The sequence below is a fragment of the Mobula birostris genome, chromosome 30 (assembly GCF_030028105.1).
Source record: "Mobula birostris isolate sMobBir1 chromosome 30, sMobBir1.hap1, whole genome shotgun sequence".
Lineage (NCBI taxonomy): Eukaryota > Metazoa > Chordata > Chondrichthyes > Myliobatiformes > Myliobatidae > Mobula > Mobula birostris.
Genome location: NC_092399.1, coordinates 15,833,781 through 15,847,697, shown reverse-complemented (window position 1 = coordinate 15,847,697; position 13,917 = coordinate 15,833,781). Strand labels below are relative to the sequence as shown.

Below are 13,917 nucleotides of genomic sequence, written 5' to 3'. Positions count from 1 at the left end.
TCAGGACCTTGTGCTTTGATTCTTGGGTAGGGTCACCCATGCCACACAGGTCAAAGGGTAGAGGCTAGACTAAGAGTGGTCCACCGGTCCTCCAGGTTCAGCTTGGGGATAACAACCCTGACAGGTTAAAAAAAAATTATTACGGAAACAGCGGGAAAAAAAAGCTGCTCTAAATGCCAGTGGTGTAACAGGCAGTAACTAACAGAGGGAAAGAGCTTTGCTACATCAGGCTGTGGACAACAAAACAAGGTTGATGTGTGAGCAACACAGCAGCAGTAATCATAACTGAGTTTAAAGTCCATGTTGAAAGAAAACATCTGAAGCTTGCTTTTGTAGCTTGTCTCATATGCCCTTGAACTGCTATGCATCTTGAAATGGCAATTTCAGCCTTTCCCAAAGACTTCAACTATTTGTGTAGATTCTGGAATGGTTCTGGGAAGACTGGACAATTGCAAGTGTCACTTCAATCCCTTCTTGGAGTGAGGCTGAAGAAAGGAAACTATAGGCCAGTTTGTCTGACTCCAATGGTTGGGAAGATGTTGGGGTCGATTATCAAGGATAAGGTCTCAGGGTACTTGGAGGCACATGATAAAATAATCTGTAATTACCATAGCTTCCTCGAGGAAAAGTCCTGGCCTGACAAATCTATTGGAATTCTTTGAAGAAACAACAGGATAGACAAAGGAGAATCGGTTGAAGTTGTGTACTTGGATTTTCAGGATGCTTTAGATAAGGTGCCACAGAAGAAGCTGCTTAACAAGCTATGAGCCCATGGTAGTACAGGAAAGATTCTCACATGGATAAAGCAGTGGTTGATTGGCAGGAGGCAAAGAGTGGGAATAAAGGGAACCTTTTCTGGTTGGCTGCTGGTGACTAGTGCTGTTCCACAGGGATCTACGTTGGACTGTTTTTTTTTGTTTGTTAGATGTCACTGATTTGTTTGATGGAATTGGTAGCTTTGTTGCAAAGTTTGCAGACTATATGAAGATAGGTGAAGGGGTAGGTAGTTTTCAGGAAGTAGAGGATTAGACAGATTAGAAGGGTGGGTAAAGAAAGGGCAGATGGAATACAGTGTCAGGAAGTGTATGTTAGAAGAAATAAAAATGTTAACTATTTTCTCAATGGAGAAAAAAATATAAAAAACAAGCGCAAAGGGAATTGTGAGTCCTTGTGCAGGATTTCCTAAAGGTTAACTTGCAAAATTAAAGCGTATGTTTCAAGAAGACTAGAATAAAAAAGCAAGGATGTAATGTTGAGACTTTATAAAGCACTGGTGAGGCCTCACTTGGAGTATAGTGAGCAGTTTTGGGCCCCTTACCTCTAAGGATGTGCTGAAACTGAAGAGGGCTCAAAGAAAGTTCATGAAAATGATTCCAGGATTGAATGGCTTGTTATATGAAAAGTGTTTGATGGCTCTGGAGCTGTACTCACTAGAATTCAGAAGAATGGGGAGTGACCTCATTGAAATCTATTGAATGGTGAAAGACCTTGATAGAGTGGATGAGGAAAGCATGTTTCGTATGGTGAGGGAGTCTAAGACCAGAGGACACAGCCTCAGAATAGAGGTGTCCTTTTAGAACAGATGAGGAGGCATTTTTTTAGCCAGAGAGTGGTGAATCCATCGAATTCTTTGCCACAGACAGCTGTCGAGGCTAAGTCATTGGTATATTTGAGGCAGAGGTTGATAGATTCATGACTGGTCTAGGGAGAAAGCAGGAGATTAGGGCCAAAAGCAAAATTGAAATGATGAAATGGCAGAGAAAGCAACACACAAAGTTGCTGGTAAACGCAGCAGGCCAGGCAGCATCTCTAGGAAGAGGTATGTCCTGACGAAGGGTCTCGGCCTGAAACGTTGACTGTACCTCTTCCCAGAGATGCTGTCTGGCCTGCTGTGTTCACCAGCAACTTTGATGTGTGTTGCTTGAATTTCCAGCATCTGCAGAATTCCTCATGTTTGTGTTTTTAAATGGCAGAGAAAACTCGACAGACCAAATGACCTAATATTGCTCCTATATCTTATGGTAATTCCCCAGTTTCCTGATCTGGAATTCCCTATAAATTAGACCATTTAGTTGATACTGCTTTTTTTTTTTTTGATACTGCATCATTCTCTGACTCAAAGTGAGCAGTGATGTGGCACAGAAGTCGTTCAGCTCACTGTGCTTTTCCAATACTCTATTAAGTGTCCTCAATTTGTACACAGCAGTCTGCTATTATCTACTTCAGAATTTTGAAGTCTAACAGTGAAATTATGCACCCAATAAATCCCAGTCTGGGTCACTGATTCATAGAAATGCATGAAAAATGACCTTAGCTTCAGAAGCTGCAAATGGGAAAAATCTTTAAGTAGCAATTATATTTACATCATTTGCAGCTATAAGAGAACCAAATTATTGCCAATGTGACATCCTTTTTCAGAAAGGCATATGATGTAATTATAGCCCACGTATTTTAACAGCTGCAGAAGGAAACATTTTTGAAATCTTTCATTAAAGATGAATTTGCTTATTTAAGGGAAAAAAAATTAGAAGCAGCTGAATTTCTGAAAGCAAAATTAATGCTTACAATCATGAAATGGTCCTTCAAGGAAATGATACTATAGATGGGGGGGGAAATAAATATAAGGAAAATCTTCTAAAAGTATTTGTCAAAGTCCCAAACAGAATATTACTGAAATTAAGGGAACTGTAGCAAACTGGATTGAAAACTGATAGGGAGAGGGGATACAGAAAGTTGAAGTGAAGGGTGGTTTTGCATATGAGACAGAAGTGATTAACCATAGCTCATATACTTCAGTAATTTACACCTAAATGAAACTATGATCGAACTTGCCTATCATATTAGGATAACAGACAACCTGAACAACACCAAAGAGCAAAGGAATTTGTAAGCAGATACTGCCAAGATGGTTGAGTTGTAAAATAAATGGCAGATGTATACCACCTCATATTTGTTATATACTACTTTAGTTTTAACAAAATGGTCTTGAGGAGAGAAAAGTGGGCTATAAGGAAGGGAAAAAAGTTTTAGGAATGCATATGCACAGAACATTAAATACAACATGGATAATTTCCAACTGGGTTTAGTGGCAAGTTGGAAGCTTGTGTATGTTGCAATTTATCTTAGAAATACCAGGAACAATGTATCATGCCCAGATGCGTCTACACATAGCATTTAATGCTACTAATCTAAGGGTTGAACAGATGAACTAGCATACAGCCTGAATCAAAGGAAGGGGGGGGGGGGGGAGGAACAGTGGTAAGCACATAAAACACAAGTTTGTGAAGCAATTAATGCAAATAGCACAATGGGAAGTTCAATGAGTTCAGAAGGGAGGGAAAAAAATGAAGGATGTATTAATGTGGTAGGGTGGAGAGGAAACACTCCCACGGAGCAGAAACCCTGGCATAGGCCTGATGGAAAGCCTCTGGTGTAAGACAAAAATGAACTAGTGTTGTTATCATTTGATCAGAGGACATTATGAAGTGATTTGATAAAATAGTCAATATTACGAAGGGTGGATAATGTAGACCATTCCCCAAACCACTCTGCCTTCAGTTAGTCCTGACGAAGGGTCTCAACCTGAAACGTCGACTGCACCTCTTCCTACAGATGCTGCCTGGCCTGCTACATTCACCAGCAACTTTGATGTGTGTTGCTTGAATTTCCAGCATCTGCAGAATTCCTGTTGTTTGCATTCCCCAAAGGTACTCACTTAAAAATTCAGCCTTGGATTAGCAGCACTAAACAACACCTAGGATTTTGCCCCGGGATTCGAAGTGGAATATAGCACACGATTTAGTATATTGCACGTTCAATGCCACTGATCAAGGAGAAACTGCATCTGCTTTCTTGATGCTTGTAAAAGTTAATTTTCAAAACTCTCTGCTCATCCCCATAATCCAGACTCTACTCTGTTACTTTAATATTAGACAGTGATGATTTGGTACGAGATTAAACAAAAGATTTAGAGCAAAGAGCAAGAAAAGCATTAAAGACACAGGTGACTATGGAATTCATGGCCAGGGTTATTATGGAACAACTTAATACAATATTATTGAAGCATCTGGGTACTATATTAACCATAAAACAGAAATACACTCAGTGATCACTTCATTAGGTACAGGAGGTATCTAAAGTGTGGCCACTGAGTGTATGTTCGTGGTCTTCTGTTGCAGTAATCCATCCACTTCAACATTCAATATGTTGTGCATTTAAAGATGCTCTTACGCACACCACTGTATATAACACATGGTTATTTGAGTTACTGTCTCTTTCTGGTCAGCTTGAACCAGTCTGGTCATTCTCCTTCGACCTCTCTCATGAACAAGGTATTTTTGCCCACACAACTACAGCTCACTGGATTTTTTTTAAAACACCATTCTCTGTAAACTCCGGAGCCTATAGTGCATGAAAATCCCAGGAGATCAACATTTTCTGAGATACTCAAACCACCCTGTCTGGCACCAACAAACATCCATTGTCAAAGTCACTTCAATCACATTTCTTCCCCATTCTAATGTTTGATCTGAACAACAACTGAGCCTCTTGACCATACCTGCATGTTTTTTTTTTTGCATTGAGTTGCTGCCACACAACTGGCTGATTGGATATTCGCATTAACAAACAGGTGTACCTAAAAGTAGCTACTGAGTGCACAGAGTCAATTCATTTTGGTTGGCATCAACTACCTGATCAAATCTAGTTCTCCCAGCCAGATACAAACTGAAAATGTGACAGTAGCCCACAGGTGAGATTACAAAATGATTGAATGACTATTTATATCTCATAGATTCTTTGCCATTGACACTGCATTTCAGAACCCACTTATGTTTAAAATATTCATGACATCACAGAGTTTAAAAGGATTCCAACACACAGGATGCTGGATGAACTCAGCAGGCCAGGCAACCTCTAAGGTAAAAAGTATAGTCGACATTTCGTGCCCGAGACCCTTCGGCAGGACTGAATCCTGTTGAAGGATCTCAGCCTGAAATGTCGACTGTACTTTTCTTCTGTAGATGCTGCCTGGCCTGCTCAGTTCCTCCAGCATTTTGTGTGTGCTGCTTGGATTTCCAGCATCTGCAGATTTTCCTTTGTTTGTAAAAAGATTCCAACCAATTTACAGTCAGGACTTGTAAAACAGAGTCCATTTCTATCATCAAATGGCATCAGTGAGAAACCTTTTCAAACTCTTGGTTATCACTCCAAAGACATCCATTGTTTTGTATTGTCAAGTGGTTATCAGTTAGATATGAACCTCAACAACCAACTATAAAACAAAATAGATCCTATTTGAGAATCAGTGCTGTCCTCCATCAAATTGCATATAATTTTACCACAGGAGTTACTGAATAACTCAGGGGTTCCAAGTCAGATTGTTGCAATCTCACTACCACTGTCAGATAAACCAGCCTGCATGATCAGACAAGGAAACGTTTAATCCATCCTAAAGAATTATATGCACTTCATTAATTAGATTTTCTTTATCAAATAGATCATACATTTTAAATTGGTATAAATTGTTGAATCAATTTACACTACTTGATCTTTAAAAAGAAATAGTCCTTGCTGATCACAGACATAATCTTAACATGAATTAAATTCCATAATTTTAAGAAACCACTTCAAAAGGCTCTTCCAAGAGTACCACAATCTTGTCATAGGATTTTGAGACATGCAGTCAGGACTTTATGCTTCAGCTCATGGTAGGGTCACTCATGCCAAACAGGTCAAAGGGTAGAGATCAGACTAAGAGTGGTTCACTGGTCTTCCAGGTTTGAGGGTTCAGCTCAGGGCTAACAATCCTGACTAGTAAACCAAAACTGTTACAGAAACAGCAATGAAGAATCCTCCACACCTGGGTGCGGCTGTGTTCCTCAGTCTCCACCTGGAACCTGCACGACTGACATAATGAACACTGCCAGCAATGGAGGACCTTCATTGCTGCCCTCATCGCCATCGGTACAATGGGCAGTGGGAAGGTAGGTTCAAAAGGCAACATTGCATGTCTGTGGTACGTTCACCAATAGAACTAAAGTCATAACTTACTCCACAAACATCTACTATATCCAGCTTTTCAGTCTTCCCAGTTATTCTGGCTTCAACTGTGCAGTAATATGCTTGTTGTCTGACCAAGGTCTACAATTAGTTCCTTTTCTACTTTGGAAAGACACATGCAATCTACCATTAGTTTGGCATCATTAAAAAAAAATTACCTGAATGAAAGACTTGGAAGACTTTCAAGTTAAGGGGCATACAAACAGGTGCAATCTAAACACTTCCATCAAAACCCATTTCTTTTAATGGAAATTTACTTCTTTTTAAAGTAATTTTTGACTTTACTACACTACTGCACTTATTTTCATGCCTACAGTGGCAAGCAAATGTTTGGGTACCCCGGTCAAAATTTCTGTTACTGTGAATAGTTAAGTGAGTAGAAGATGAACTGATCTCCAAAAGTCATAAAATTAAAGATGAAACATTCTTTTCAACATTTTAAGCAAGATTAGTGTATTATTTTTGTTTTGTACAATTTTAAAGTGGGGAAAAAGAGGAAAGGAGCACCATGCAAAGGTTTGGGCACCCCAAGAGATTTGAGCTCTCAGATAACTTTTACCAAGATCTCAGACCTTAATTAGCTTGTTAGGGCTATGGCTTGTTCACAGTCATCGTTAGGAAAGGCCAGGTGATGCAAATTTCAAAGCTTTATAAATACCTGACTCCTCAAATCTTGTCCCAACTATCAGCAGCCATGGGCTCCTCTAAGTAGCTGCCTAGCACTCTGAAAATTAAAATAAATGATGCCCACAAAGCAGGAGAAGGCTATAGGAAGATAGCAAAGCATTTTCAGGTAGCTGTTTCCTCAGTTCATAATGTCATTAAGAAATGGCAGTTAACAGGAACGGTGGAGGTCAAGTTGAGGTCTGGAAGACCAAGAAAACTTTCCGAGAGAACTGCTCATAGGATTGGTAGACAGGCAAATCAAAACCCCGTTTGACTACAAAAGACCTTCAGAAAGATTTAGCAGACTCTGGAGTGGTGGTGCCCTGTTCTACTGTGCAGCAACACCTACACAAATATGACCTTCATGGAAGAGTCATCAGAAGAAAATCTTTCCTGCGCCCTCAACACAAACTTCAGCGTCAAAAGTTTGCAAAGGAACATCTAAACAAGCCTGATGTATTTTGGAAACAAGTCCTGTGGACTGATTAAGTTAAAATAGAACTTATTGGCCACGATGAGCAAAGGTATATTTGGAAAAGGGTGCAGAATTTCATGAAAAGAACACCTCTCCAACTGTTAAGCACGGGGGTGGATCGATCATGCTTTAGACTTGTGTTGCAGTCAGTGGCACGGGGAACATTTCACTGGTAGAGGGAAGAAATGAATTCGATTAAATACCAGCAAATTCTGGAAGCAAACATCACACCGTCTATAAGAAAGCTGAAGAAAAATAGAGGATGGCTTCTGCAACAGGATAATGATCCTAAACACACCTCAAAACCCACAATGGACTACCTCAAGAAGTGCAAGCTGAAGGTTTTGTCATGGCCCTCGCAATCCCCTGGTCTAAACATCATCGAAAATTTGTGGATAGACCTCAAAAGAGCAGTGCATGCAAAACAGCCCAAGAATCTCACAAAACTAGAAGCCTTTCGCAAGGAAGAATGGGCCAAAATCCCCCAAACAAGAATTGAAAGACTCTTAGCTGGCTACAGAAACCATTTACAAACTGTGATACTTGCCAAAGGAGCTGTTACTAAGTACTGACCATGCAGGGTGCCCAAACATTTGCTTCGGGCCCTTTTCCTTTTTTGTTATTTTGAAATTGTAAAAGATGGAAATAAAAAAAAGTAATCTTGCTTAAAATATTAAAGAAATGTGTCATCTTTAACTTTATGCTTTTTGGAAATCAGGTCATCTTTTACTGATTTAGCTATTCACAGCAACAGAAATTTTGACTAGGGGTGCCCAAACATTTGCATACCAATGTACCTTAGAAGATTTAAAAAAATGTCAGTGTATGAAAAGATCTGAAATGTTTCAAAATACCACACTAAGATGTGTGAGATTATAAATTACAATAGCATTTCTATATTGAGGTTTAGTATTTTTTTACTCCTGATGAAGTGTTTTGGCTCAAAACATTGACTGTTTACTTTTTTTCCATAGATGTTGCCTGATCTGCTGAGTTCCTCCAATGTTTTCTGTGTATTACTTAGGTTTTTTTTAAATTGGGAAAATTCAAGCTTATTATAATCATAACCAATATATATTTGCGTCTATGAATGTAATTCTCATCTTGATTTATAAATTCCTCCTCAGCCTCACTCCCTTCTCTTGCTGTAATCAGCCCCGGTACTATCAATATACGTCATCTATTTTCTGGTCTCTTGAATAGTCCTGAAACTAATTGCTCTGTCATCACCTCTTGAAGATGTTCTTTATAACCAACTTTGATCAACCTCTGGTCATCTGCATTAACATATCCCTTTGTCGTATCATGTTCAGATGATATTTTGTTAAACTAACTAAAAAATGAGAATTGTTGCTATTATAATTGATAGCTGGTTACAAACAGGTGACAATTAACAGTGGCCAAGGAACCTTCTTGGGATTGTATTAATATTTGATACAAGACTGTTTACCAGTGGGCCATACGTTAGTTTTTTTTGTGCAAGTCAGGGGTTGGGCATTTGGGGTTTGATGTTCCTGTTGGTGTTTTCTTTCCCCCCCCCCCCATGTGGGCATTGTTAGTTTTTTGAGAGAGAGAGAGAGAGAGAGAGAGAGGGGGTTGGGGGTTTGATGTTGTTAGTTTTTTCTCGTGTGGGCGATATGATCGTTTTTTGTGAAGGAGGGTTTTGGGACTTGGGGTTTGATGTTCTAGTTGTCACTTTCTGTGTGGGCGATCTGTTCATTTTTTTGTGAGGGTGGGGGTAGGGGATTTGGATTTTGAGAGTTTTTGTTTTACCTTTGTCTGTATCTGTCTGTCTGTGTGTGTTGGGGGGGGGGGGTTGATGTCTTTTCTTTCAATGACTTCCATGAGTTTTCTTGTTTCGTGCCTATCGGGAGAAGACGAAGCTCAGAGCTGCATTCTGCATACATACTTTGATAATATGGTGAATTCGACTTCCAGACAGTATTGTCCCATACAAAGGAAATGGTGGTTGGAGTGGAGGAGGAGGGGTGAAAATGGAAGTGTGGGATTGTACTACCTATTGCTTTAGATAGGAAACTGTTTTAGGAACCAGCTGTGATGGGCTGAATGACCTCCAATTTTTCAATCAAATCCGAGTAGGGATAACCAGTGAACTTTTAAATTGGCAAAACGTGACTGACAGTGTTCTCAGAATCTGGAAAGGGCTACAGCTTTTCATTATATTAGTAAGTGACCGAGCTGAAGGAACAGATATTAGAAAATCTACGATTATCAATGGCACCGGGTTTGTTGGAGAATAATGTAGTGTAGAGCAAAGTACAAAGTTGCAAAGAACTTTGGAGGTTCAGTGAAGAGCTTAACATTGTCGCAGATGGAGGTCAATGTGAGAGAATACAAGATCACTTGAATTTGGCATCGCTTGGAATATTTATTAAACAGCTGGTAGTTAGAAATGAACGATCAGAATTGGGAGCCCACGTTTAGAAGAAACAAAAACATACTATGTTCTTTTAAAAAATAAAGTTTAGTGGAATCTTGGCTTTTATTTCAAGTTTGAATTACCAAGGAATGACAGCTGAACTGAGTTCCAAATTGCATCCCATCTGGAATACGTGTTCAATTTAGAGTTTTAAATCTTTGTGATTTTCTACTCCAGAGGGTTGTGGGTGTACTTTAGGTGCAGTAGATTCCAGATAATTGGGCCACGAGTTAATCGGGGCAGCCACTTATTTGAGACCACTCTTAAAGAACGAAAACTAATCAAGAAAATAGCTGGGGTTCTCTTCGTTTATTTGGGACACGCTGTTTATGGGGTAGGAAACTTGCTGAAAAGTTTCCAGCTAGCATTAGTCACATGCACTTTGTAGCCATTAGCCACAACACCATGCTTCCAGCAAACTGTTTTTAAAAAGCATTAGTTGCATGTGTTTTGTCACTGAGTTGGGAAGAAATAAGCAGCAAGACAATTCAGAACTGTTTTGTTCACTGCAGTTTCAAACATTCCAGCTTGGAGATGCCAGAAACAGCTGGGAGTGAAAATGAAATGATTTCACTACTTCAAAAACTTAGAAACTACAAAAAAATTTCAAGGTATCGAATTCTGCACCTTTCCTACTTTGAAAGTAAGATCTTGAATGTTAAAATGAAAGTGAGTGTTAGGAGGATGCAACCATCAACAGCATTGTATGAAGGCAGTCCAATATCTGCGTTGATTTGGTTCATTTACAGTCAAAAGAATGTAACATGGATAAATTCCTCTGTCGATAAGAAGAATTAATAAACAGTTTTATAATATTATCATACTATTGGGGGTGTTCATTTAAATACATAATTTGTTGTTCACTCACTTTTTTTTTTTAATACCTTTCTAACTATTTCTATGAAACTTTGGCTACTGCTTAATTGGGCCAAAATGTACTGCTCCCATGTGTCCCAATGAACAAGAATCAATTGTATAGTCAAAACCAAATTCAATAGATCTTCAGACATTAAGGATAGAGGCAAAGTGGATGAGGTACAAACCCAGCCATAATTTTAATGAATGGCCTGATAGACTTAAGGGGCAGCACAATCTATTACTGCTTCTGGCAGAACAGAAAAAAACTCCACCCACTCTCCATCCATCGTAGTCACGCTGTCACTTGTTGATTTGGGGAAATGCTGAGAATGTATTCAATTTGTGGGCTGGTGCCCAGATAACATTTTGTGGGGAAATACTGATTCGCCCAAAGCACCAGACACTCTCATACACCATCACAAGAGAGTAACCTTGATGACACTGAGGAATTTAAATTGTGACGCAAAACCTATGCTACGAACACAGAATGCTGGAGGAACTCAACAGATTAGGCAGCATCTATGGAGAGGAAGAAACAATCAATGTTGCAGGCCGAGACCCTGAATTTGAATATGTGGATTGTCACACAAAGAAAAACTGGTGCCACTTATACAATCCAAAACTAACATGGCTGATGTTTTGAAATATACCAGCATTTATCTTAGTATTACATTAGTTTCACTAAGGTGTAGGTGCTATCGAAATAGTCAATTACTCCCAGATTTTTTGTGGAGAATTTCCAATCTGAATCTTAGTATTTGTCTAAGATAGTTATGCATTGCATCAAAGGATGCAATGTTTCTAACGAAAGTTCTGCGTTATGTTATGCTGTTGCAGTGATCTCACCTGCATCTTCCCCATACCAATCGCTCTGGACATCCATCATATTCGAGAAGGTGCCCCCTCCATCCTCCGGACGCCCCCCACGGGAAAAGTGCTGCATGATGTCATCTTTCCGTTGGACATTTCCTGTCCTCAATAAAACTTCCAGGAATTGTTTCATCTGGTAATTCTCATAAGCTATCTCCATGGCTGGGGCAGACTGCAGCCGCTCCTCAGTCTGATCTGTGGCAGACGGTGTAAACTGTCGGAACCGCTCAACCGATCCCACTTCATCCTCGTCGAATTCAACCTTCGGTTCTGGAAGCTTGGGTAGCGATGGAGGATGCACTTTCTCTGGAGAAAGATTATCTTGATCCTTTTGTGCAAGATCTATGGGATGATAAGTACTGCATTCATTCCAGTTAAGTCCTTTATTATTCTCCGGGCTTGCCTCTTTCTGTTGTTGAACTGTCGGAACAGGGTTTGGACATTGATTCCGACAGAAGGACACGGCATCTCCAAAGGCATTTATATTATTTCCATTCTCCACATGACTGCAATCATCATCCTTTTCATCTTTCACACAGATGTCAAGAGAAGATCTAATATACAACTTGCAAAAGCTGACCACATCCGTCATCTGTAGATAACTAGCAGCCGACATTACTTCAATAACATTTTTACTGCAAAGGTTCAACTTTCCAGAATAAAGGAAGTCCAGAATAATTGAAAAGGCCTCAGATGTGACAATGTCCAACGAGGCTGTGCTAGGGCGTCCACTATCGTGGATATAGTGAATTAACAAGGCCCTGAAGTAGCCGCTGTTAGCAAATAGAATGTTCCGGTGAGCTTTGAAAATTCTTCCCTCCACAATTATGCTGCAGTCACAGAAGAAGTCCTGCTTACGCTGCTCATTTAATTCTCCCAGAAGTTTAGTATAATACGATGTGATCTCCATCTTTCATGAGCAGGACTTTGTCAAAAGGTATTTCTTTACCTGTAGAAGAAACAAAAGTCAAGAGCTTTCAAAAATAAACAGTGGGTTCCACAATAAAGCAGCAACAGAAAGAATTACCCACTTGGCCCTTGGTGTCAACAATAAATCACAGACCAAGCTCTCCTTTTTTTTCCCCCAGAATAATTTACCAATGGTGGAAAAGCCCTTAGATATCAAATAACCAGGAGGTAAACAAAGTTTATTTATCTAGCCGCAAAAATGCACTTAAACCATTATAAAAGAGAGCATTCCACTTCAGCTTTCTATACAGCTCCTGCATTAGAGTGACAGTTCACTAACTACTTACTAGAAGCTAAATAAAACCTAAACACTCTGAAGGAAACTGCAACGTTTAAGTTATAATTCAGGTCAAGAGACCCACAAAGGCCCAATTAGCACCAGAGAAACTTTCATTTTAAAGTGCTTGACCTGCACTTTAGGTAAGAGTAAAATAAATCAACTCCTGTAACTCCAGATAAAAGATTTAAATTGCATCAAATATTTGAGCAAACCGATTTTTTTAAAAAACTGATTGTTATCATGTAGCCGCAGTATGCATTGCTGACAAAAACAAAGTGACTCATAACATTAGGTAGCACCACTATTTTAAATAGTAATATTTTCATTCATAAATACACATCTTGCATAAAAAATGCTTTCAGGCAATGAATTGCCATCATAAAGAAAAGCTGCATTGTTTTTTTTTAAGTTGCTATTGGGTTCCATTAACTCTTTACCCCAGTTTCACATTAAAAGCTGATAGAAAATATCAGGCATTAACAATAGCTGAATACTGTTTAGCAAATGAAGGTCTAAATTTTGAATACTATTCATTAGCAGTACTCAGGAAGCTCAACTAGGCTATTGTTTCAGGTTCTGTTCTGATAGACTAATTTTTTTCCCAAAAAAATAATTGGTTCAAGGCTCTTTTTTATGACGTCACAGATTGCTTTTAAGCCAAGAAGAAACCTTCAAAAAAAATAAACTTCCTATAAAATAACAGACACAAAAATAAATTGTGCCAAGAATTAGACGTTGAACCATTTCAGTGGTTATAACTGTTCTGCTGCAACACAGTTCCCAATGAATACACCAAGAGGTCAGAGCTTAGGGTTACAATGTCTAATTCTGTTTAACGGACATCCCTCAAAACTCAATTGTAATATCATAAAATCGTTAAAACCCAGAATTACCTATTTCTTTCTGTATTTACCTTTCCACCTTTTAGTCAAGGCAGAGATCAAACCGATGCCCACACGTCCTGCCAACCTAATTTTACACCGGAAATCGCGGCGTACATATTGATTGACATTCGCACACACCACTTAGAAGCCAGGTCTAGTACCGTAGCGAATGGAAAACAAGATAGTGGGCGGGATAATTGAGCTGCCAAGTTAGGTTACACTGGTTGAAGGTCTACGCGCGTGCGCATAATTCTATATTTGGGAGTTGGAGTTTCCTCCAGATTAGTTGCCGGGGTTAAACGGTGTAACGGGAACTACAGTTCCCAGGGTTCCGTGCGCCAAATCCCCCCCCCCGGTCCACGTCAATGGAATGACAAGTGGCCGGCGTCCGTTGATGGTTTCCGTTCTGTTCATT

At 39.4% G+C, this 13,917-nt stretch overlaps 1 protein-coding gene across 3 annotated transcripts in view; it reads right to left on the bottom strand.

The window, feature by feature from the left end:
- zbtb8b (zinc finger and BTB domain containing 8B) overlaps window positions 1-13,593 on the bottom strand; it is a 31,347-nt gene extending 17,754 nt beyond the window's left edge. For 2 of the 3 annotated variants that reach the window (XR_011883605.1, XM_072246983.1), the window contains exons 1-2: window positions 13,532-13,593; window positions 11,346-12,318 (exon numbers count right to left, since the gene is read on the bottom strand). Coding sequence is in view for 2 of the 3 variants with exons in the window: in XM_072246983.1 (XP_072103084.1) it covers window positions 11,346-12,279 (934 nt within the window). In the remaining variant the exon portion in view is untranslated. Of the gene's footprint in view, window positions 1-11,345; window positions 12,319-13,511 lie in introns of all 3 variants that reach the window. The other variant, XM_072246984.1, reaches the window with a different exon arrangement.
- Between the last annotated feature and the right edge of the window lie 324 nt (window positions 13,594-13,917).